Here is a 26319-nt window from a genome sequence, read left to right on the forward strand (position 1 = left end):
TTGAATGAATGTCTAATTGTTGAAAATATTAATAGGTCAGAATTTTTTACTGGTACGCATGAAATTGCTGCGTACCCGTATAAGCAACATGTAAAATATGGGTACCCAAGTAATTAATTGATTTGGACAGTTTAATATTGTCAAAGCAAATTAATTACATTTCTTTACATATAAGGTGTAATCCGTACTTCATTATTATGTTACTTGTACAATAAATATAAATTTTTATTAATGTACCATGATATTAAAATTCATTTATTTCCAAGAGAAGAGACGGCCATTGGATAAATAACGGTTTTGGCATTTGGGTAGGTGTAGAATTTATATTAAAGACTATTTTTTGTATAGTTTTCCATCGGGGATAAAAATGATCTACAAATGAATCAATTTATTCATACATACAGGTGACTAATCGCACACATCAGATAATAAACTAAATTAAGTTATACCGTAATATTGTACATATATATATATATGTGAAAATTTATGATACAGATATTCCGAAATTATTTATTATTCTCATCAGTCCTAAGAATATTAAAATGACGTAGAATTTCACTGTATCAGTTTCAAGGTTATTTGTAAGACAACAAGATCCTGGCCGGACTCTTTCGACGACTCGTATAACTCATACTCGTAACAATAATTATATATACACGTATGAAATATTATAATTTTTAGTTATGATTATTATAAAATTACGATTTGTTACTTTATACATACATATTTATTATTAGGAATAGAAACAGATTTCGGCACGATTTTATGTTTTTGCAAAAAAACATTTCTTATACGCTTGATCATCAAATGCGATCACAGGCAAAAAAATTCAGCGAGTACACAGAAGCTATGCAATTAATTAAAAATGTGGCATTAACGTACTGTGAAATTCTGTCGTATGATTTATAATGGAAATTGTTAAAATTTATCTACTTATATACCATATCATTGTCGAACTCTTCCCAATGCTACGAGTTCATGATGTACGTTATCCAGTCGACAGTTTTTGCAACACGGTGGTAAATTCCAGGTTGGCCAGGCTGGGCGCAAGAATATCCAGCTGAAACTATACCGATCAGGTACCACCTTCCGGTCTTCTCCAGCATCAGCGGGCCTCCGCTGTCACCCTGTTAAATCAAAAGTATGAATTTCACCACTGCTTTCAGATCTGTATCATGTGTCAAGAATCTGAACTCCCGGTTTTTACCTGGCAAGAATCTTTCCCACCGCTGCTATAACCGGCACACATCATTTCATCGTAAATTACAACGTTTATGCCGTTCGAACGATGCCATCGCTCACACACTCTGTTATCAATCACAGGCACATCGACTGCTTGCAATGTTTTTGGGCGTAATCTAGAACCTAATTTGAAAAATTTTTATCTGGTTAAATGGGGATTGATTGTAATTTCATGTGTATAAATCAATGTCTTTAGTTCGGACAAATTTATGACAAACATTATTAGAACAAAGTTCAGTTCTATTTCTCACAATTTGTATTGTAAGAATGCGTAGTCATATTAAAAGTAAATACCAAATCATAAATACCAGCTTGAAGTGCGCCCCAGCCGGCGGCCCAGCCGTATTGTCCCAGGAAGTCTTCGTTCTTGTCGGGCAAACAGATCGGTGCGATATGTGGCATGTAATGAACCGGCCTGTCCAGCCGGAGTACAGCCACGTCGAACCTGCAGTGTACGAATTCAGGTTATCCTTAACTACTCGATTTCCTTTTCTATTCATCACTCCTGATTTGCTTAACAAATAATTAGGACTCTTTAAATTCAGAAGACGCCATTATGGTGAAAAAAATTTTCACATTTCTCACCAATCATTTTTTTTTTTTTTTGTTATTTCTGTTCTGAGAAAATTTTAGCATATCTATAATTTCTGAATAATTTGGAATTATCTTGATGATATCTGAGAGATTTAAAAAATATTTTATTGAGTTTCTGGGAGAAATTTGTATATTCTTTCGGACCTTCACTTTCTACTGAAAATTTGAAAAGCTCCGAGTTTTCAGGTCTATCATTGCTTCGTACGAATTCAATTTGGATGTAAAAGCAACTCACAATCAGATTATATCCAAAAAGTTCTGTGGAGATCGCGTGTCATTTCACGAATAAATCGTGTCAATTACAGGAAATCTATAACACTTTTATATCGCCTTGCATTTCTATTATTCGTCTCACCTGTCCGCCTGTGGTGTAAATTTGAAGTACGGATGAACGCGGATGTCTCTCACGCCAAAGGTGTACGCCGGAAGCGGTTCAGCCGCTGAATTCACAACGTAATCTCCAAGGGTAACTTGAACTTGTCGGGCAGACGCTCTAGAGTACGAATAATGAGAAAATTTGGTTAGTAATAGATAATAGAAATTCTCAGAGAGTAGCTTACATCACTTGGCAATCAAGTAAATAATTGAATGTTATACGCATTGTTCACCGGAATTAAATTTTTATCGATAATTTAGTTCATTTTCACTACAATATTACTCGGGATTAGAGTTCTAAACTCTAAAACTCTCACCTCTTTTTAAATATTTGCAATCGATTCCACGAAGTGTGTTCAAATTGAGAGTGCAGTGGCTAATTACCGTTGCAGTTTATTAGTAGAGAGTTGAATCGTTATGGTCTCTAAATAATAAATTATAAAACGAGGTATAACCATGTATACAATCCAACTTGAATGTTTTTTACAATGCAAATTACATTTTTCAACAACGTATCATTTTATACTTTCTACCATGACTGTTGTTCCCAGCATACATTTCTTTTGAACGCGATCATGAAAAATGTTGTTTTTTTTTTTTTATTTATTTCGTTTTTCTTTATGCCACGGTGAAAGTATAATAAAGTATTTGTTAATTGAATATCCTTACTTGGCGACACAGTGACCGGCCGTCACGACATGAAATCGGTTAACCAGCGTACCGCCGCATCTGCTGGAACCGATACGAATGTAGGCCTGAAACAAAAACGGTCTGAATATTAAAAATCATGCCTTGGTATTCGATCGTGGCAATATTGTTTTTGCGATTTGTTCATTTTCACGTGTAACCGATCGCCTGTTTCAACCGTGACCTAGATGAGCCAGACTTTCAGCCTTCGAGCCGGACCTTGTTATGCCGAAATTCTCCAATGTGACGGTTTCTTTCGAGTATAGGTACAACATGCTGGACCAACGGATATTATCTAAAGAATTCCGGAACCGACATAAGGCTGCAGCTTGTAAGAAAGAAACTGGCCGGCAGCGGCGATAAATGGTATGGGTAGGCACTTTCACAATTCTGACTCAGGCGAGAAGAGCTGCTAATGTACAGAGTCGAGTGAAAGTAAAATCGATAAAGGATTCAACTCACTGATATACTATAATAATATTTCTTTGACGAACATATACCGTGGAATTACAATCACGTAATGGATGTCGTAATTTTACTCTTACGTATTGATGGTAAAACACGTCAGCAAGATCCGTTTGGTTTTTATAATTATTATTTTTTTTCTCATGCGTTGGAGACGCAGCTCATTTGTTTATATTTCCTCCCCTTTTTTCTGTTACATAACGAGAACTAAGCTTGGATTGTGAAAGTTTACACACAAATGATTTAATCTGTGATTCATTTAATGCACATGATGTGAGGCTGATTAATTTATTAAATGCCCTCTCGCGCCCATGAATTTCATATATATCGATGTTTACCAATCGCTTACCTGCCATGGGAAGCTACCGAAACCAGCTTCGTCTCCACCCACAATTCTTCGCTGCGCCGTTTGCTTCGAAACGGATATTCCGCATTCTGTTGATCAGAAACACATTTAACAGAAACGTGCAATTTTGTTTTTCGCTACACATTTGCCAATACCGGCAACAATCCCGTTAATGGCATCTTACAGTTCTACCCTTACTAGCCGAGGCAATTTTGTATTCTTTCTGGGATTCTAGAAGTAATTTAGCACGAGTAATTTTAAACAATATTTACCCCAGAAATCGTAACTATACATGATTCGATCAGTAAGGGGATGAGGGTAGTCAAATTCCCTGATGGTAATAGTGCGTCGGTATTTGACCGACTGAAATTACCCGCATTAGAATTATTCGAACAACTCGTGAACACATACGTGCAAAATCAACTTATTTGCCTTTTTCTTTAATCTGGAGAATGAGTCTACGCAAAATCTCGTATGGTGTGAAAAAAGAACAAAGACTTTGCAGTAACAAGTAATACAAATCGTAATGCCACCGCACCGGCGCCAAGTGTTTACTTGCATTCTCACCTCTGGTATGTGTGTATACTAATTATCATCTGAAGTAACTTTACGCAAGAGAAAGTGTTAGGATTTCGACAAATTTTCAATGTAACGTAATCGATCAAAGAAATAGATCAAAACAAATGAAGGTAGAACTTGTTAGACGTGACGGCTGCAGTGATCTTCAATAATTTCTTACGCCTCGCCGTGCACCGATAGAATTGAGGCTAAGGCTGTAGCTCTGGGTTCGTAAATTGTGCATCCGTTTAGTATTTAGACTGAGATAAAATGCGAGAAATTTTTAGTCTCGGTGTGAGTTTAACGAGGACGACGTACGAAATGAGAACGTGCATCATGAATTTTAAGCGTAAATCCAGTCAAACTTAAATTCTCCTGAATATAATTGTTTTCATTTCACGCCACCGCAATTCACGTGATCAATTATTTTTCCAAGAGAAATGTTAGAAAAAATACGTGCTTAGACCAAAATCTAGAACGGCTGCGTACGCAGTATAAGACGATCAAGAGAGCGTAAAAATGTAAATGAGCATTTAAGCCTCAACATGAAAATTATACTTCAAATCTTGACTTTTTTCTGTTTTCGGGATAATAGATGATTTTCACACGTTTAAAATGTTTTGTTCATTTGATAGAAGTATCAGATTAGAAATGCGCAATCTGGTGGCAATGATCATACTGCACCAACTGTCGTGATTATCGTATTTAATTTTTAAACCGATATCTTGACATATATTTTATTTTAGGTCGACTTGATGGCACAAAAAATAGATCCAAGTTTACGCAATGTTTTATGTGCCCTGATAATTGTTAAATTCACTGAAAAACGATCGTCTGATTACCTGGTATGCGGTAATATTGTTCCAACTACCGCCACATAAAGAATCTAAATATTTGGTTACTCGAATAACATTCAGGAGAGAACTCTAAATTATGTATTTTCTGTATAATTTGATTGCAATTTTTATATATGTATAGAACGCTTTACCGACAAGTGAAAGTGTAGAAAGAAAGAGAAAGTATAGAAACTAATCATGACATTAATTGCGCATCGCTATAACCAAAATTCAATCCAAACAAAGCTTCATGTGAGAAACAGTGCAGTTCAAACAATCGTTGCTTGTTGTTGGAAAGTTTTCAACGTCGATGTCGCGCATGTTCCCAAATTGCTATAACACGGTGAATGAAAGATTTGAAATACAATACCGATAAAATATTACAGTGACCACTTCTTATTTCTACTACGCAGGGGAGAGGCAGGAAAAATGGGCTCCCTGTACAATCGAATGGGATTTCACAGAATTTCGGAAACGCCTGAAATATATTTTTCGGCCAAGTACAAAAAAATTGCCTTGTTGAAATCTGTCCAATCCTGTTATTCCTCCCTCAAGGGGCCCATTTTGCTCGCTTCTCCCTTAAATTTTGACCTCATTCCATATTTTGTGCGTATAAATTTGTGTCCACATTGTCCATGACTGATTCTAATCCAAGATTATTTTAACCTGTAATGATCACTTTCAAGAACGCCTAATGACTTTTAAGAACACCTCAGACTGAGAACTGAATAAATATACATCGAATTGTATAATATCAAGGTCACGACCATGACAATAAACCATGAGCCGTCGGTGCGCGGGAGAGAAAGTGAGAGGCTTCCGAACGACTCTCACAAAAATTGCAACTACCATCACCGCCGAAGTTGTTGTGAGATTGAATCTTGGAGGATTAATTCTCTCCACGTCTTTTATAATTTCAAATTGCTCTCACAGCGTGACGATTCGGTAGAGTATGAAGAATCATAGACGATGATAATTGTGATGATAAAGTGCATGTACGTTTACTTCCTCCCCGTTTCTAATAATAATTCACTTTTCAGTAAGGATTTCACAGTTAATAGATATACCGCAACAAAAATCATACAACCCAAGTCGAGGTAAAAAAGAAAGTCGGAACTTATTTGAATTATGTATATGTCTATAGGTAGTCCCAATATTTTATGAAAGTGTGAAATGATCACACGAAGAGAAATAAATGATGATGCGGTAAGTGTAATAGCGGTAATAATAGTAACCCTAAATCATGAGAATAACATTACGCCCACACAACTTTGATTATTATTTTTTTTAAAAACGAAGCAACTGCATATTCGCATTAATTAATTACGATCTTAATCCTGGCGCCTTGACACCCACACAATAAAAGATTATTCACAGCCTAGATAAAACTTCGTTGAAGAAATTAATCGACGTATCAGAGAAATAATATGCTATCTCAAATTGCGTCGGAAGAAAATGCCATCTCAAGTATAAAATAGATTTATTTTCTTCGAAAATAGGTTGGCCCCACTACGGCATACTAGATGTTAATTCAAAAACTTGCATAATATCCAGTTTAATCTCTGAAAATGCGAATCAACGATAATTATAATTCTTTGGAGTAACGACGTAATATAGATGATTTTTTATCCAATTTAAAACCGCAGTTATATTTTTCGCGATTCTCAGTGTTCCTTGCAATTTGAGCCATATGCATTTGTTTGATAGTATTATGTATAATTTAATATACGGCATAAATTGCAGGAAGCACTCTGATGCATGAGAAATTCCCTTTCAAAGTTACTACAAGAAATTCAAATCGTCGTAAGTTCGCAATATCAGAATTTGACTGAGATACTGTGCCAGTTTTTGAATTAACATCTAGCGAGCTGTAGTGTTGCTAACCTATTTCCGAAGAAAATAAATCTATACTTGAAAAAGCGCGTTAACCCGCCGCATTTTGAGAGGTAGCATGATAATCCTCTGACACGTCAATTTTAGCCCTTTACACTTTCAAAAATATGTGCAAAATATAGCGAAAAGTTCGTTCAAAAGATTTTTTTTCGAGCTCTATGCAAATACTTTCTCAACGATCTTATACGAAATCTGATATCAAACAATAGGAACTTTTTTCACGAAACGTCGTCGGCTTGTGTCGCACATGCTCTCGAAGCATTAAACTTCATGTATGTAATGTGTATATGTGTAGTGCATATTTTACGCTTTCTTTTCTTGGCAAATTTTCACCTGTTGCTTAAATCTCGATTAAATTATTAAGAAATTTGTCCCATTCTCTCATTTTTTCTCATTCTTTCGTTTGTGATATATTTATCTAATATTAAATTAAAGTAAATTTTTGTAAAATCGATTGCAAAAAAATAAAACGACCGACGTCACGACGTACCTATATCTAGTCTTGGGTATTCGTTGAAAGATATCTGCTTCCTTTGATCTGAAACTGAAGGGACTGATATTAGTTTTCTTTCTTCGTAACTTGAATTAGTCTATAATGTGAGGCACCTTTTTTTATTCCACTATACTTATCGAAAGAATCATGCGTAATTTTCTTAAGTTTTTATATGAATCTTTTTCATGGGTTATCAATTTTCAAAAAAAATTTTCATTCCACATCAATATAAATCGAAAACGACATAGGATATCGAAAAAAGACGAGGTTTCTTTTTTTTTTACTCAGCTTGGGACATAGATTCATAAAAAAACTAATATGTTTTTTTTTTAATAAATTCTTAAATGCTGTTTCGAACAGACAGAATGAAATTTAGAAAATTAATGTGTACCACATCGTCTCGATCTTGAAAGCTCATCGATTTAAAGAATAATGCCCCATATAAGCTCAAAATAATAAGGGTTTTGTGATGGCTACAGTAAAAAGAATAATAATTATTAATAAACGGACTGGTTGTATTCACCTCTGAAAGTGTCATCCGAATCTTGTAGCTGATTGGAGGAAAAAAGAGAACTGGTTAGGCCACCAGGAGTGCCTCTGGAGTAATCGTCACGGAAAATTAGTCTGGGTGTCCGATGCCCCATGACGGGATTTCGCCATACAGATTTGAAGTCGGGCCAAACTGGGTACGGCAATTGACGTCCGAGGTACGATTTGACGAAGGGGCCGTTTGCCGCTCCGGGAATTTCGAACTTGTATGGATTGTTCGACGGAAAGCGAACGTATCGCCTCTTCCTCACCGTCGACGACACGTCAGTCTCGTTTGTTTTCCCACTCACCGCGTATTCGCCGTCGTATCTTCGGCCCTCCGTCACTTCCACGTTTTCGGAAAACGATGACACAGTGCTTGAATGTGTGCTGACTGCTTCTACTGGGCTGTTCGTTGCCGGGCCAGGCGATGAGGTTACGCAAGCGACAAATATTATCTGGATCCAACATGTTGTCGTCCCACGCATTGCACCACTGAAATGCGAAATTTTAATCTCGTTTTTTGCAATTTTTTTCGATTGCGAGACCTAAATATACGAGGTTTAAATTTCCAAAGTTCCAAAGCGTATAAAGATGAAGTTTTGGGAAAAATTGTTGTTTCGCAACATCGCTACTGTCGAAAATCCAGTAAACTGTACTTGAGCAAAGAATACTCGGATTTGCCAAACTCAGCTACTTCAAAATGACTCTAAATTTCCCACAAGAATGAAAACGATTTTTCATCGATATTCGCCATGTTAACATCACGAAACTCAGCCACATGAGAAAAAAGATCCAATCGAAGCTTTAGAAACTTTCACGACAATCGGTCAAGTCGGATACAAACAAAAACGATGCCTTCTTAATACAGAAAAAATTGATACCATCACCTTGAACCTCATTTTGTATTGATTTCGGTAAATTTTTTTATTCCTAACCAGACTGCAAATGTAAAATCGAACCTTCAAGACTTGCGATCAAGTCGAATGCAAATAAAACCTCCATATAGGACAGACAATATTTTCAATCTCACGAGTTTGGATTGAAAATGCCGAATTAAAGATATAAGATTTGTCTGTAATCTTTTTTTCATACCGTTCATCAAATTTTGACGACTCATAGATTAAATTTACTGGCAGGTCTTCAGCTCGTTATAAAATCTTATTTATTAAATCTTCCTAAGTTATGATTACCAGACTTATACTTTTTTAGGAACATATTGATATTATTTTGGATTCATTATAGGCAATCGACAGAGTATCCATTCACTATCGAAATGAGGCCTGATTTCTTAAAATTGGTTAATGAATAAGAAGTTGTAACCATTTTGAAGGTGCTAGGATTGAATGTTCTTCGTTTGAAATTCCGGGTTTCAATTGCTTTTTTCATGTTAAGAGAATGTTGTAAAACCGTCTTTACCCCCTGGGTAAAATGTCATTTTTATTTTTTATCATCCGAACTTAGGCATCATTGACCCGAAATCGTCGCATTGAGTGCAATTATGCATGCAATGGTAAATGCAAATATAAATAAAAAATTGTCTTACGCAATAATAATACGAGACAATATGTTTATATATATAAATTATATAAATATATATATATAATATATAAATAAATAAATTTTCTGGCGTTATTCTCGCATCAAATGAAAAAGTTTTCGGATATTCTAATCTATGATTGCATGTAAAATTGCGTTATCTGAGCTATTTTCATGCGAATGATGCGTTAGCCTGATAATATCCAAATGAAGTGACATTTCACTCGGTCGGACTGACTATAGCATCCTCTTAAGGAAATCAGAATTGTAGAATTGAACTCAGTGAACTTGAGTTTCGCTGCTGAACCCTGATTTTATTATATTTTTTGCTCGATGCATCGAGCGTATATACGAAAGGTATGAGGTTGTGTTGATAATCAAATCGTGGTTAATTCATGAAATGCAACTATTGCAGAACCAATTACACGTGTGTTATAGCGAAACAAGGCTGACGAAGAGACAGTCCGCAATGCAATTCTGTAAGCCGGAAGACATGAGCGCACGTAGTATAGGTATACCGACCCATCTGAGGCAACTCTCACTTTCTAAAACAAATCAAATATGTCTATGGTGTTGTTAAAACGTGCACTTCCTATTAATCAACTTCAACGGTACCGCCATACCGCTTCGATCCTGCTTTTTTTATAAATCTGTATACAAAGTGAGCGAAGATTAATTACGGAATATTCAAGTGATGCGTAATATGTAAATATGTCGTAACGAGGTCATTGTTCTTTGCTTATCGTGTAGCTTGCGATCACAATCGTCATTTTCTTGCCGCTCTTAACCCTGAACTTCAATATATTAGATTGAAAATGTTGTGGCAGTTATTACACTTTTGAATTTACAACTTGAACAAATAAAAAGAATTTTTTTTCTTTTCCTTCTGTTAAACAGTCTTGAAGTTTATCGGATTAACCATAGAACACATTGTTACATCGTTTGCGTGTCACATGTTCAATTTCTTAAGTTTCTACAAATTTTGCATAACATATTATTATCAATCTATATGCTGTTAAAATGTGAAGTTACGAAACTGAGAAATTTCCCTCAACAATATGGGGACAACTCTGACATTTGATGTTGTGTAACATGAATTTCGAGTCAGAGATTTTGGGGTCAACCAAAAGCGATTTTACCTCTTCGACTCAACGTGGCGTCGATTGTACTGCTAATGGCATTTTCTAAGAAATTTATTACAGCGATGACAATTACTTCGTTGTTCGCCATTCAATGTTACCCATCTCTGTGCGTCGGCACAGATCATCGATCCCTGTAGATCACTTAGCAAAGTCATTCCACGTCATATAAAAACATTTCTTGCTTGACTTGCTTCTCGCAAATAACATAAACCTCAAAGCACAAGTAACGCCGATTTTTGAACTTCAAAATCGGAATTTGCTGTTCGTCGGAATAGTTTTCTTAGAAATTTGGGTTGTTACTACAAAAGGATAAGAAAATATTTTGTCGACTGTTGAACATGTTTTTCCGACTTCAGTATGAAACTTTGCGAAAGAAAAATGGATGAAATTCCGTGATACCGATTACTGGTTGGTAATGAATATTGGCCTTGAAACTACAAGCCTAATCTCGTCAGTCAACGTGGTACGCACTACGTGTTCTTAGCCTGTTATGCTTGTCTGCTTTTTTCTTTTCGAGACAACCAGCCGTGAAAGTGAATGTAGCAGCTGTCAATGGTTGCTGAGAGTTACTTCGTTAAAAACCAAGGTGAAACTTAAATAGAAAAACGCTTTCTAGTGACCTCATGAAATACCTTTTCAATATATATAGTATAACTTTTGTTCAATGAAAAACGACATTTTAGCAATGTGGCCAGGTTTAAATAAGTACTTTTTTCTCCGCAAACGCTAAGATCTCAGTTTTGGCTCAGTGCGCGAATTAGTATGTTACCTAACATGTGAGATCCTTGTAAGACTAACTAGTCAACTCAGCATTACTTTGTTCTTTTCTACAAATCCATATTTAACCGAGTAGCATTGAGGATCGGAGACAAAGTTTCGGTTGGTTTTGGTTCACACATTTTGATCGCAATTTGCACTTTTGCAAACATCACACTGACCATGGTCAACGCAGATCTTGGCACTAGTGTGTATAATGCGAAATTCGAAAGTGATACAGTGCCACCTCGTTATATAGCAGTTGGTAAATTTCTCCTCGATGCGCATCCCTCCACCAGCCGCCCGTGCGCATTAAGCTATCTCACTCACTTGACTACTGTCCGGCCTACGGCGGCAGCGCAGCGCGAAGTGGGGGAACTATTCGTATCGCGGTTCTCCTCTTTCACAGCCCCGAAGACCGCGCTATAACGAGGTGGCCCTATATCGAAGCGCAGATTACGCGAGCGGCTTGGCGGGGAACGCTGGTTTCCGTTATTATGAGAGGTCGAGGCTCTCGATTGAAATCAACGCGGAAAAAAGGTATCACGCGGATTTGTGTAACATATCTTTAAGTCAACTTCACATTCGAATTTCAATTTTGTACACCTAAATTTGAAAAAAAAATCGATCATAAATTGTTTTGACAATCAGTGGTTGCGAAAAAAATTACACGCACTGAATATCTTCGTAATTTATGCACCTCAGCTGTTTTTCTCAATCCGACTTGCCGTTCGACTTCAACATCTTGGATTCTTTCGAAGAGGAACTTGCCGATGTATTGTTGTGATACATAAGAAGGCTTTTTGCCATTTTTCAGATTTTCATAAGTTGAACATTTTCTAAAGAAATCCAGTCAAAAATTTTTGTCATTTTTTGCTGTAATTGTTATATCTCAGAAACTGCTCTTCGTACAGTGAAAAACTAAGTGTACAAACTTTGAAAAATTCAAGTAACCTTGTCGTAGAAAATGTTTTACAATTTGGACATTTCTACAAAGTTTTTTAAATTTCATTTTAACGGATTGACGATAAAATTAAATTATTAGGCAAAGTTGAATGATTTTTGTTTTAATTTTATTCTTCAAGACAAGAGTACATAAGAAATAAAAATTATTAATAATCATTTATAAGTAATAACTGTATTTACTTGATTTCGGTGGCGCAGGGGGGGAGGGGGATTAGCGGATAAAAGTAACTGAGAAATTAACGACGGAATAAATTGTCAATCGTTTTTATCTTACGAAAAACATACGGCATAACCGAACCAAACCCCCAACAATTGAGGAAGTTAAGTTTGATTACTTTGTGAAATTAACCAAGAATATACACTAATTTTCAGAAGAAGTACCAAAAAGCCTGAAAATTAAAGTACTCAGAAAACTGAAAACTATTTTTCAAAATGCTTTTTCGCTGAATGTTTCGCACTGCGTGTATAATATCTTTATCGTATAATATATAGGAATTAGGTCGACAGATTTTTGCTTTATGATAGTACACATATGAAAATCTCGAAAAAGAAATGTTTATGCTGCAATGATTTGACTGTGTTTGGATATTTGAAGGTTTTTCAGGTTATTAACGTCGAACTTGGAATCAGATTTTTTAAGTTTAGCGATAACGATATTGATCTATGTAATTATGATAGCAATCGCTGTCCTGTAAATTATACGATAAACCGGGAACTCTCACAAAAATCGAAATATAACCGATACTGTCAGAGAAACGAAAGATTAATACTGAGTATGTACGTATAAAGAAAATGGTAAAGAAGTGAAAGTGAACACAGATATACAAGTAAAAGCTCTCGGCGGGTATTCAACGCCGCTGGACCCAAGTTGGAGGAAATTGACCGGTTCAAACGACCCCAGTAATCTAGGATAATTTGCATTTATCAACAGGAGGAGAAACTATGAGGAATCATTGTGAAATGAATTGATGAGATGTCTTCATCCATGGATGTTTTGGTGAGAAAATGGACTATCGAGTTCAAAATTTAACATATTCTATTCTGGCCTTTGAATTTTCTCACGGATAACAAGGGGATGAAAAATACTTTCCCTGCATTCAGTTTAGATAAGTTTTTGTGCGGGCAAATTGATATGCAAAAGGTGAAAAAAATGTTCTTCGTCAACTTACCAGTTGTAATAATTGAGGCTAATCCACCGGGTTAACTTCACACAGGTTTCTCTCAAGGAACTTTCTTTCACTTATAAACAGCTGAAGAGACAGCAGGGTAAGTATATCTCGTATAAGAAATTCGTTCGTCCGTTCTGCGGTGAAAGCGAAGTATTTTATTTATTAAGTTATCAAAGACACCAACATCGATGATATTACGATTACAACGGTCAATTAGTCACCTTCACGATTGTCTTGACGACTATTTTTTCTTTACTGATAATTGTCATGTTATATTATCGTTTTCCGGTCAAGTTTACTGCGCGGCTTGTTTTTTGTCATATTTTGTCTCTCCCATCGAGCTTAATTTTGACTTTGGATCACATAGCTGTTACGGTTCAGTGTTCAAAAACTGTTCTCCACACTTCGTACGGCTAAACTGCTATAGTCCCGGCTTATTAGTTATCCTCGGGCAACCAGGTGAACCCGAGTATGCGCTCCGTGTCCACGACTATCTGTCTATTCGAAGAAGACTCGTTCGAGACCCACTCCTCCTTAAGCCTGCACCTCGCACCGTGCCGGCTCTCACTTTCTCCGGAGTTTGTAATATAACCGCAGATGTCAGAACACGAAACTCTTCCAAGTCCGCCCCACTCGTGTCTCGGCTTTTTAGCGTAACACTCACAAGTCGTCGAAAATTCTTCTTAAGCTCTACTTTTACCTCTAATCTCGGGATTAAGGGAATAGCTATAGCAATAGAAACAAATGCTCTGAAGTATCTCAAATATAAAATTTTTTTAAACTGTTCTGAGGAAATGTTTTTTACTTCTGGATAAGTTTGAATTATTGCGAAAACTCTTAAGGAATTTCATAAAATTCTAGAGTTCTTGGAAGATACTCAAATTCGATACATTTGGTACTGAAAATATGAAAACTTCAAGGTTTCTTATTTCTACCTGTTTCTGATTAATTTCTAGAGATCTAAATCTATAAATATATAAATAAATCTTCCGAAATTAATTTTCTGCAAAATTTGCGAGAGATTTTTTTTCTGAGCTGAAAAATTCGCAGAAATTTTTGAATGATTCTAAAAATAATTCTCACCAGGAAAGTCTTGTTGTCAGATTCAACAGACATATTTCCGACTTTTTTCTTTCCGTCAGAGATAAAAATTAGGCTACAGTCCAATGTTTGATTTCATTGGTCAGACTGAGATAGAAGTATGAAAAACGACTTGTTAAGTCTGTCGGTAAGTCAGAAAGGTTTGTACTCCCTTAATCTTGTCAAACTACATACGTATGTACTTCATAGTTTCACCTCCAACTTTCATCGGCTTGTACGCAAACAGAGAAATCTCAACGCATACGGAAACAGCTTACATTTATGCATCTTTCAAATATCGGATAATTACTTTTGAGAAAACTTCAATGTTCGGAAGATGATCATGCTACAACAATAATTCCGATGAGATCACAACAGTTTTTTTTTTTTTCTGAAATTGAAATTAACTACACCGTTATTACAATCATGTGTAATATTCGATAATTTTTCGTAAATAGTTTCCGGGTACCGTGAGTGGATAAGACGAAGATTTAAGGTTTTACGCCTGTTGGTGGAAGAACCTGAAACACATCCGGACAGGTAGGGCCGAGCGCGAGTATGAGCAGCGCCAAGAGTGGTGAAATTTGTCCCTATCAATGGGACTTGCACCAACGTTATTGACTCTTCAGCCAACGCCAACGTTGACGGGCGGTCTAGTGGTGACTTATCACCATTTTTCCATTAATGTGAGTTTAGCCGACAAACCATCACGATAATATAATATAATATAATTAATGATATCGTTTGCAGTTCGTCTGTAGATGATCGTAATGAAGTTAGAATTGTTTGATAGTGAACGGATTTTCGTCAGAAAATAACAAAAAATTCTACTTGTATCTATAGCCGACAATTACATACATAGTTCAATATTTTTAATAAATTCCGTCACATAACGATAGAGAATCGTTTGTAGGCCAATAATTTATTGTTGCAATTGTTTGATAGTTAACCTCTTCTCCTGATTTATTAAAATTGGGCTTATGACGTCATTATTACTCGTCCGCCACCTGCCGCGTTTTTCGTACGTGATGGTATGTTTGGTACCGGGTATGCCCCTGTCTAACGTGGCCGAACTTATTCTAACCTTTGAGCTGCGCATAATAATGACCATAATGGGCACGGTGTATCCGTAACGCGGAAGGTGGCTGTCGCAGCCCAAAGCTTAGAATAAGTTCGGCCTACGTATAACAGAGACATAATGAAACCATAAAACACCATCCCGTAAAATATCAACAATTGCAGTAATCAAATATTACCCTACGAATAATTCTCTATCGATATGTAACAGAATTTTTTGAAAATATCGAACTTTATATGTGATTGTCGGCTAGATAGATTTAGACTTTTTTATTATTTTCTTTAAAAAAAAATCGGTTCACCATGAAACAATTTTAACAGCACTGCAATGTACAGAAGAACCGCAAACGATTTCATTAATTATATTGTATTATATTGATGGTTTGAAGGCTAAATTCATACTAATCATTTGCAGAAAAAACAAATATTCGTAATCGGAAAATGCCTTCTTCCGGTGCAAGAAAAGGAAAGGTTAAATTTTGCGCTATAAGTGGTTACAACAAATTGAGATATACTGAGTCGTTGACTGAAGAACGATGGAAGAACATAAAGACGAATACCCCTGGGTAAATTTTTGTGACCAGTTTTCGGCAGACAAGTGAGCCCAGGTGGGCCTAGGAGCATAGGAGGGTTTTGCTCTATCGACTCTACCTAACGAGCTCGCACCGACATTCGTAGCAGCCAAAGTAGTGTCGGTATGGAAGCTTCAGATTGAGTCCATACAAAGTGAGTACGTAACACTACTTGTCGACTGCGACTTACAAATATCGATCACCTCGATCATCCCCGGGAGTAGACGGGTAACTGCGTCCACCAACAACCACCGCAACAACCGCCAAGCACCTCCAACGATGGTCAACCACCTCCTCCCACCACCGGCCACCTTCGTCCTCTTCGTTTACCTCGTCGACGGACTCCTCCTTCGCCCCCACCCTGCGTCATCCTCGTCGTCCTCGTCCTCCTCGACAACCGCCGATCACTTCCAACCACCTCCAAACACCTCCTACCATTTCCGAATACGTCCAACCACCTCCGACTACCACCGACCACCTTCGTCCTCTTGGTCCCCCTGCTCCACAGTGGATTCTATAACATTAATGTTCATAATTATTCCAACAACTTTTCATTTGCTCTCTCGATCTTCAATTTTCATAGGCATAGAATCGTAAAGGCTGACGCCGACTAGACCGCGGCGGACGGCGGCGGACGGCGGCGAAATTTTCGCTCATACAGTTATCCATATAGGTGTTCACACTAGACGGCGGCGGACCGCGGCGGACCGCGGCGGACCGCGGCAATTTTTCGCGAGTTCCAGGTTGGGAATATTTCGGCGGTGCGCCGCGCACCGCCGCGCATCGCCGTCGTCTAGTGTGAACACCCGACCGATGCCGAAATTCATCCCAAGTATAAAAATAGGGAAACCTGCGTTACTTTGATGTAAATGGTTATGGTTTACAAGAATTCTTTTCATTCTCTCCGCTGTTCTTGCGAAAAATAAATGTATTCATTTTTACATCTTAAATAAATCCTACGGATATTAAATAAATGTTACGCAAGTAATTACTTCATTTTTAAAGAAATTTAAGTAAATGTGAGTTTTAGAACAACAAGTTATGATCAACGGATTATTTTATGTAAAAAATTTATTTTTTTCTCATTGTTCGGGTATGATGCTGATTTCATGAAGACTGTTTTTTATTTTGCGTATTAATTTTTATGCATAAGAAATGAGAGAGTATATTTTGAGCTAAAATTTATTTCATTCTTACTATACATATATTATATGTATAATAGGATGTTTCAAAATAAAAAAATTTACGATTTTCCAACGAGCCACACCCGAAATAGTTTAGGTAGAAACAAAAATTCTGGCGAAAGATGAGCATTGTCGGTTGATTTTTAATCCTTTTTTCCTTTTTATCGAATTTATGATGGACAATTGTTAGTAATTTTTTTTCGTGTTAAACACTTCTTCATCTGAGCTATCCATAATGAGTAATCAAGAAGTAGTGGCAAATATGCATGATTATTTATTGTGTGCCCATGACGACTGAGACAAATCGTGGTCATCAGATAATTGATAAATATCTCTTTTTCGTAGAAACAGTATCGGCGGGTGGTCACGCGACTATAGTGGGCGCATCTCACGGTAACTGCGCCGCGGTCCGCCGCGGTCCGCCGCGGTGCAGTGGGCGTCAGCCTTAACTTTTGAAATGTCCTACCATTTCCGAACACCTCCAACCATCCTATTTACCTATATTACTAGATTAGCTATTATATGAAAAGAGAAGAATTATTCACTTCGAAATGGGATTCTATTCGACGCGCGCTCGATGTATTCCATAACATTAGTATTCATAATTATTTCAACAACTTTTCATTTGCTCTCTCGATCTTGAATTTTCGTAGGCATATAACCAAAACGCTGTTCTAGCTAGTCGAGAGTGAAGTATCTACGTTGGGTAGAGAAGCAAAATTGTTTTTCGAAAAGTATTCGGATGGAAAAAAATTCAGAGTAACTGTAATACATCACGGATGCGCTAATTTTGAACGAGATGAAATGGATGCTTCGTATATGAGATAGTATTTAACGCTGCGTAGTGATTTAAAGACCTAAAAAGGTGATAGGAAGAGAAAGAACGAAGCTTCTTAACACTTCGAGTGTATTTTAACACACATTTGAAAGATACGAGCAAAATTTTTCATCATCCAACTGTCGCAGAACGGCAACGTTATCGGCTGACCCGTTAAGTGAAGGATATATCTTCAGTCAACGGCTGACCATCGAAGGGCCTGGCCGCTTGAGTCTGGAATCGGCAGGACAGATAAAGTGTGTATTTCTTGTATGAAATGTGAACACTAGAATCATTATACATCATATCATATCATCATACATCATACATCATACATCGTACATCATACATCATACATCATACATCATACATCACACATCATCATACCTAGTATTACAGTTCGAAACCAAAGTTTGAATTTTCGGATGTTCGGAAAGTGACGTCACCAATCTAAAATCGGCTAGCCGAGTTCCTCAGTCTGGTAACAACCGCGCAGTAGAGCGGACGGTTGAGAGTCGCGCTCCGCAAACTTCGAGTACCGGGTTCTCAACCTCCCGGATCCCGCGCTTCGGGTCCGCTACGTATTTCGAGTACCGGGTTCTCAACCTCCCGGATCCCGCGCTTCGGGTCCGCTACGCGGTGAAACTCGACTTCCAGGATAAGCGCTCCGTGGTTCCTGGTTCATGTTTACAATAAATTATTTCAATTCGTTTTTCGCGCAAGCCCAAATTCAGTAGCTGTCGGTGCGCTAATAAAATTTCTATAACTTTACAATCTTCTCATAATCTTTTTGGTGAAATATGTCAATAAAAAAATTATATCAAACCTTACACATTATTTTTGATTTGTTCTCACGCTGAAAATATTTATTAGTATTCGAGGTATAACTCGAGGTGGTTGGCAGTTTTCGTTGGAGGTAGTTAGGGGTGGTTGCGGGTAATCTCGGTGATTCAGGAGGAGGGGGACGAGGATTTGTGCTCGGTGAGTAAAACACTTTTATAATATTTTATGGCAATTGTAATTATATTTTATCTGAAATTTTTCAAACTTCTCATGTTTACATTGAATTATTTCAATTCATTTTTTGCGCAATCACAAATTCAGTAGCTATGAATAAGCTTATACAATTTATTATATTATTGATTAATTGATTAATATTCCTATAATATTTAATGGCAATTGTAATTATATTTCATCTGGAATATTACAAATTTGTCACGTTTACAATAAATCATTTCAATTCATTTTTCGTGCAAGCACACATTTAGTAGCTATGAATAATCTTATACAATTTATTATATTATTAATTAATTATTTAATCAATAACTCAATTATATTAATCCTTACACAAAATTTTCGATGTGTTCTTATACTGAAAATATTCATTACTATTCAAGGTATAACCTGAGGTGGTTGAAGGTGGTCGGAGGTGGACGAGGAGGAGGACGAGGAGGGCGAGGATTTGTGCTGGGTGAGTAGAACACTTTTATAATATTTGATGGCAATTGTAATTATATTTCATCTGAAATATTACAAACTTGTCACGTTTACAATAAATTATTTCAATTCATTTTTCGTGCAAGCACATATTCAGTAGCTATGAATAATCTTGGACAATTTATTATATTATTAATTAATTGATTAATTACATTAATCCTTACACAATATTTTTGATGTGTTCCTATACTAAAAATATTCATTTCTATTCCAGGTATCACCCGAGGTGGTCGGAGGTGGACGAGGAGGAGGACGAGCTGGACGAGGAGGAGGACGAGGTGGACGAGGAGGAGGCGGGGTGGGTCGTGGGAGAGGACCTCTCCTCTCCTCAGAGGAGGGGAGGGGGACGGGCAGGGAAGTGGGAGCAGCGGGCGGGGAGGGGGAAGGGACGGGAAGGGAAGGGAAGGGGTGGGGCGGGGAGGGTAGTGGGGCGGGGGGCGGGAGGGCGGGAGGGAGGGCGGGTGGGAGGGAGAGAGTGGAGAACGGATGTCGATGCGAGCCTGTTAGAGTCAATAGAGCAGTACACCCCCTCCCCCCCCCCGCGCCCTCCCTCCCTCCCCCTGCACCGCCGCCCTCCCCACCTCACCCCTTCCCTTCCCTTCCCTTCCCTTCCCCCACCCCGCCCACCTCGCCCACTTCCCTGCCCCTCCCCCTCCGCTCCTCTGAGGAGAGGAGAGGTCCTCTCCCACGACCCACCCCGCCTCCTCCTCGTCCTCCTCCTGGTCCACCTCGTCCTCCTCCTCGTCCACCTCCGACCACCTCCAACCACCGCCAACCACCTCGGGTTATACCTGGAATAGTAATGAATATTTTCAGTATGAGAACACATCAAAAATATTGTATAAGGATTAATATAATTAATTAATTAATTAATAATATAATAAATTGTACAAGATTAATCATAGCTACTGAATATGTGCTTGCACGAGAAATGTATTAGAATAATTTATTGTAAACGTGACAAGTTTCTAATATTTCAGATGAAATATAATTACAATTGCCGTTAAATATTATAAGAATATTAATTAATTAATTAATAATATAATAAATTGTATAAGCTTATTCATAGCTACTGAATATGTGCTTGCGCGAAAAATGAATTGAAATAATTTTATGTAACCATGACTAGTTTGAAATATTTTAGATAAAATATAATTACCATTGCCATCAAATATTATAAAAGTGTTTTACTCACCGAGCACAAATCCTCGTCCTCCTCGTCCTCCTCCTCGTCCAACTCCGAATACCTTCAACCACCGCCAATCACCTACAACAACCACCGATATCCACCACGGGTATACCTGCCATAATAATGAAGATTTTCAGTATAAGAACACACCAAAAATATTGTCTAAGAATTAATATAATTAATTAATTAATTGATAGTAGAATAAATTTAACTACCGCATTTATAGCTATTGAATTTGTGCTTGCGCGAAGAATGAATTGAAATAATTTATTGTAAAGATGACAAGTTTAAAAAAGATTAGATGAAATATAATTACAATTGCCATCGAATATTATAAAAGTGTTCTACTCACCCAGCACAAATCCTCGCCCTCCTCGTCCTCCTCCTCGTCCACCTCCGACCACCTTCAACCACCTCAGGTTATACCTTGAATAGTAATAAATATTTTCAATATAAGAACACATCGAAAATTTTGTGTAAGGATTAAAATAATTGAGTTATTGATTAAATAATTAATTAATAATATAATAAATTGTATAAGATTATTCATAGCTACTAAATATGTGCTTGCACGAAAAATGAATTGAAATGATTTATTGTAAACGTGACAAGTTTGTAATATTCCAGATGAAATATAATTACAATTGCCATTAAATATTATAGGAATATTAATCAATTAATCAATAATATAATAAATTGTATAAGCTTATTCATAGCTACTGAATTTGTGATTTCGCAAAAAAGGAATTGAAATAATTCAATGTAAACATGAGAAGTTTGAAAAATTTCAGATAAAATATAATTACAATTGCCATAAAATATTATAAAAGTGTTTTACTCACCGAGCACAAATCCTCGTCCCCCTCCTCCTGAATCACCGAGATTACCCGCAACCACCCCTAACTACCTCCAACGAAAACCGCCAACCACCTCGAGTTATACCTCGAATACTAATAAATATTTTCAGCGTGAGAACAAATCAAAAATAATGTGTAAGGTTTGATATAATTTTTTTATTGACATATTTCACCAAAAAGATTATGAGAAGATTGTAAAGTTATAGAAATTTTATTAGCGCACCGACAGCTACTGAATTTGGGCTTGCGCGAAAAACGAATTGAAATAATTTATTGTAAACATGAACCAGGAACCACGGAGCGCTTATCCTGGAAGTCGAGAAATTTTATTAGCGGACTGACAGCTACTGAATATGGGCTTGCGCGAAAAACGAATTGAAATAATTTATTGTAAACATGAACCAGGAACCACGGAGCGGTTATCCTGGAAGTCGAGAAATTTTCTTAGCGGACTGACAGCTACTGAATTTCAGCTTGCGCGAAAAACGAATTGAAATAATTTATTGTAAACATGAACCAGGAACCACGGAGCGCTTATCCTGGAAGTCAAGAAATTTTATTAGCGGACTGACAGCTACCGAATTTAGGGTTGCGTGAAAAACGAATTGAAATAATTTATTGTAAACGTGAACCAGGAACCACGGAGCGCTTATCCTGGAAGTCGAGAAATTTTATTAGCGGACTGACAGCTACCGAATTTGGGGTTGCGTGAAAAACGAATTGAAATAATTTATTGTAAACGTGAACCAGGAACCACGGAGCGCTTATCCTGGAAGTCGAGAAATTTTATTAGCGGACTGACAGCTACTGAATATGGGCTTGCGCGAAAAACGAATTGAAATAATTTATTGTAAACATGAACTAGGAACCACGGAGCGCTTATCCTAGAAGTCGAGAAATTTTATTAGCGCACCGACAGCTACTGAATTTGGGCGTGCGCGAAAAACGAATTGAAATAACTTATTGTAAACATGAACCAGGAACCACGGAGCGCTTATCCTGGAAGTCAAGAAATTTTATTAGCGGACTGACAGCTACCGAATTTAGGGTTGCGTGAAAAACGAATTGAAATAATTTATTGTAAACGTGAACCAGGAACCACGGAGCGCTTATCCTGGAAGTCGAGAAATTTTATTAGCGGACTGACAGCTACCGAATTTGGGGTTGCGTGAAAAACGAATTGAAATAATTTATTGTAAACGTGAACCAGGAACCACGGAGCGCTTATCCTGGAAGTCGAGAAATTTTATTAGCGGACTGACAGCTACTGAATATGGGCTTGCGCGAAAAACGAATTGAAATAATTTATTGTAAACATGAACTAGGAACCACGGAGCGGTTATCCTGTAAGTCGAGAAATTTTATTAGCGCACCGACAGCTACTGAATTTGGGCGTGCGCGGAAAACGAATTGAAATAATTTATTGTAAACATGAACCAGGAACCACGGAGCGCTTATCCTAGAAGTCGAGAAATTTTATTAGCGCACCGACAGCTACTGAATTTGGGCGTGCGCGAAAAACGAATTGAAATAACTTATTGTAAACATGAACCAGGAACCACGGAGCGCTTATCCTGGAAGTCAAGAAATTTTATTAGCGGACTGACAGCTACCGAATTTAGGGTTGCATGAAAAACGAATTGAAATAATTTATTGTAAACGTGAACCAGGAACCACGGAGCGCTTATCCTGGAAGTCGAGAAATTTTATTAGCGGACTGACAGCTACCGAATTTGGGGTTGCGTGAAAAACGAATTGAAATAATTTATTGTAAACGTGAACCAGGAACCACGGAGCGCTTATCCTGGAAGTCGAGAAATTTTATTAGCGGACTGACAGCTACTGAATATGGGCTTGCGCGAAAAACGAATTGAAATAATTTATTGTAAACATGAACTAGGAACCACGGAGCGGTTATCCTGTAAGTCGAGAAATTTTATTAGCGCACCGACAGCTACTGAATTTGGGCGTGCGCGGAAAACGAATTGAAATAATTTATTGTAAACATGAACCAGGAACCACGGAGCGCTTATCCTGGAAGTCAAGAAATTTTATTAGCGGACTGACAGCTACCGAATTTGGGGTTGCGCGAAAAACGAATTGAAATAATTTATTGTAAACGTGAACCAGGAACCACGGAGCGCTTATCCTGGAAGTCGAGAAATTTTATTAGCGGACTGACAGCTACCGAATTTGGGGTTGCGCGAAAAACGAATTGAAATAATTTATTGTAAACATGAACCAGGAACCACGGAGCGCTTATCCTGGAAGTCGAGTTTCACCGCGTAGCGGACCCGAAGCGCGGGATCCGGGAGGTTGAGAACCCGGTACTCGAAATACGTAGCGGACCCGAAGCGCGGGATCCGGGAGGTTGAGAACCCGGTACTCGAAGTTTGCGGAGCGCGACTCTCAACCGTCCGCTCTACTGCGCGGTTGTTACCAGACTGAGGAACTCGGCTAGCCGATTTTAGATTGGTGACGTCACTTTCCGAACATCCGAAAATTCAAACTTTGGTTTCGAACTGTAATACTAGGTATGATGATGTGTGATGTATGATGTATGATGTATGATGTATGATGTACGATGTATGATGTATGATGTATGATGATATGATATGATGTATAATGATTCTAGTGTTCACATTTCATACAAGAAATACACACTTTATCTGTCCTGCCGATTCCAGACTCAAGCGGCCAGGCCCTTCGATGGTCAGCCGTTGACTGAAGATATATCCTTCACTTAACGGGTCAGCCGATAACGTTGCCGTTCTGCGACAGTTGGATGATGAAAAATTTTGCTCGTATCTTTCAAATGTGTGTTAAAATACACTCGAAGTGTTAAGAAGCTTCGTTCTTTCTCTTCCTATCACCTTTTTAGGTCTTTAAATCACTACGCAGCGTTAAATACTATCTCATATACGAAGCATCCATTTCATCTCGTTCAAAATTAGCGCATCCGTGATGTATTACAGTTACTCTGAATTTTTTTCCATCCGAATACTTTTCGAAAAACAATTTTGCTTCTCTACCCAACGTAGATACTTCACTCTCGACTAGCTAGAACAGCGTTTTGGTTATATGCCTACGAAAATTCAAGATCGAGAGAGCAAATGAAAAGTTGTTGAAATAATTATGAATACTAATGTTATGGAATACATCGAGCGCGCGTCGAATAGAATCCCATTTCGAAGTGAATAATTCTTCTCTTTTCATATAATAGCTAATCTAGTAATATAGGTAAATAGGATGGTTGGAGGTGTTCGGAAATGGTAGGACATTTCAAAAGTTAAGGCTGACGCCCACTGCACCGCGGCGGACCGCGGCGGACCGCGGCGCAGTTACCGTGAGATGCGCCCACTATAGTCGCGTGACCACCCGCCGATACTGTTTCTACGAAAAAGAGATATTTATCAATTATCTGATGACCACGATTTGTCTCAGTCGTCATGGGCACACAATAAATAATCATGCATATTTGCCACTACTTCTTGATTACTCATTATGGATAGCTCAGATGAAGAAGTGTTTAACACGAAAAAAAATTACTAACAATTGTCCATCATAAATTCGATAAAAAGGAAAAAAGGATTAAAAATCAACCGACAATGCTCATCTTTCGCCAGAATTTTTGTTTCTACCTAAACTATTTCGGGTGTGGCTCGTTGGAAAATCGTAAATTTTTTTATTTTGAAACATCCTATTATACATATAATATATGTATAGTAAGAATGAAATAAATTTTAGCTCAAAATATACTCTCTCATTTCTTATGCATAAAAATTAATACGCAAAATAAAAAACAGTCTTCATGAAATCAGCATCATACCCGAACAATGAGAAAAAAATAAATTTTTTACATAAAATAATCCGTTGATCATAACTTGTTGTTCTAAAACTCACATTTACTTAAATTTCTTTAAAAATGAAGTAATTACTTGCGTAACATTTATTTAATATCCGTAGGATTTATTTAAGATGTAAAAATGAATACATTTATTTTTCGCAAGAACAGCGGAGAGAATGAAAAGAATTCTTGTAAACCATAACCATTTACATCAAAGTAACGCAGGTTTCCCTATTTTTATACTTGGGATGAATTTCGGCATCGGTCGGGTGTTCACACTAGACGACGGCGATGCGCGCCGATTCGCGCCCGGCCAAGCTACGGAGGGGTGAACGGACTGAGCGATATTGCAGTTTTCGGCAATGACCGGCTTGCCGGTATTTTATAAAATTTCGTACCAGCGTCGGTAAATGAGATTGACAGTCCTTACCTATCGTTACCCAACGAAGCGATGCTGAACAGGACGCTTATGTTGCCGATGAAGTATATAGGAACTAATTTTAAAATTACTCGTGAGTATGGAGAATTTGAGTTTGAACGAAGCTAGGAAACGAATATAATAACAATTAAGATATCGAAATTACGTCTTACTCACTGAGTTTTTTGTTCG

General features: G+C 37.5%; 1 protein-coding gene across 3 annotated transcripts; it reads right to left on the reverse strand.

Annotated features, from left to right (window-relative positions):
- Positions 1-53: 53 nt before the first annotated feature.
- LOC124176600 (serine proteinase stubble-like) lies at positions 54-14145 on the reverse strand. Of its 3 annotated transcripts, XM_046558106.1 has the most exons (10): positions 13811-14145; positions 13590-13723; positions 8013-8512; positions 7487-7540; positions 3713-3798; positions 2881-2966; positions 2192-2329; positions 1551-1687; positions 1208-1365; positions 54-1127 (listed from the first exon to the last, which is right to left on the reverse strand). In XM_046558106.1, the coding sequence occupies exons 3-10, from the start codon at positions 8503-8505 to the stop codon at positions 969-971; spliced, it is 1311 nt and encodes a 436-aa protein (XP_046414062.1). In that variant the 5' UTR covers positions 8506-8512; positions 13590-13723; positions 13811-14145; the 3' UTR covers positions 54-968. The 3 variants fall into 3 exon arrangements, 2 of the variants coding, with proteins under 2 accessions (XP_046414062.1, XP_046414061.1); XM_046558105.1 differs by having other exon boundaries at positions 13590-14145; XR_006869423.1 differs by having other exon boundaries at positions 987-1127; positions 1537-1687; positions 13590-14145.
- Positions 14146-26319: the final 12174 nt, after the last annotated feature.

The sequence above is a fragment of the Neodiprion fabricii genome, chromosome 2, assembly GCF_021155785.1.
Source record: "Neodiprion fabricii isolate iyNeoFabr1 chromosome 2, iyNeoFabr1.1, whole genome shotgun sequence".
In the NCBI taxonomy this organism is placed as follows: domain Eukaryota; kingdom Metazoa; phylum Arthropoda; class Insecta; order Hymenoptera; family Diprionidae; genus Neodiprion; species Neodiprion fabricii.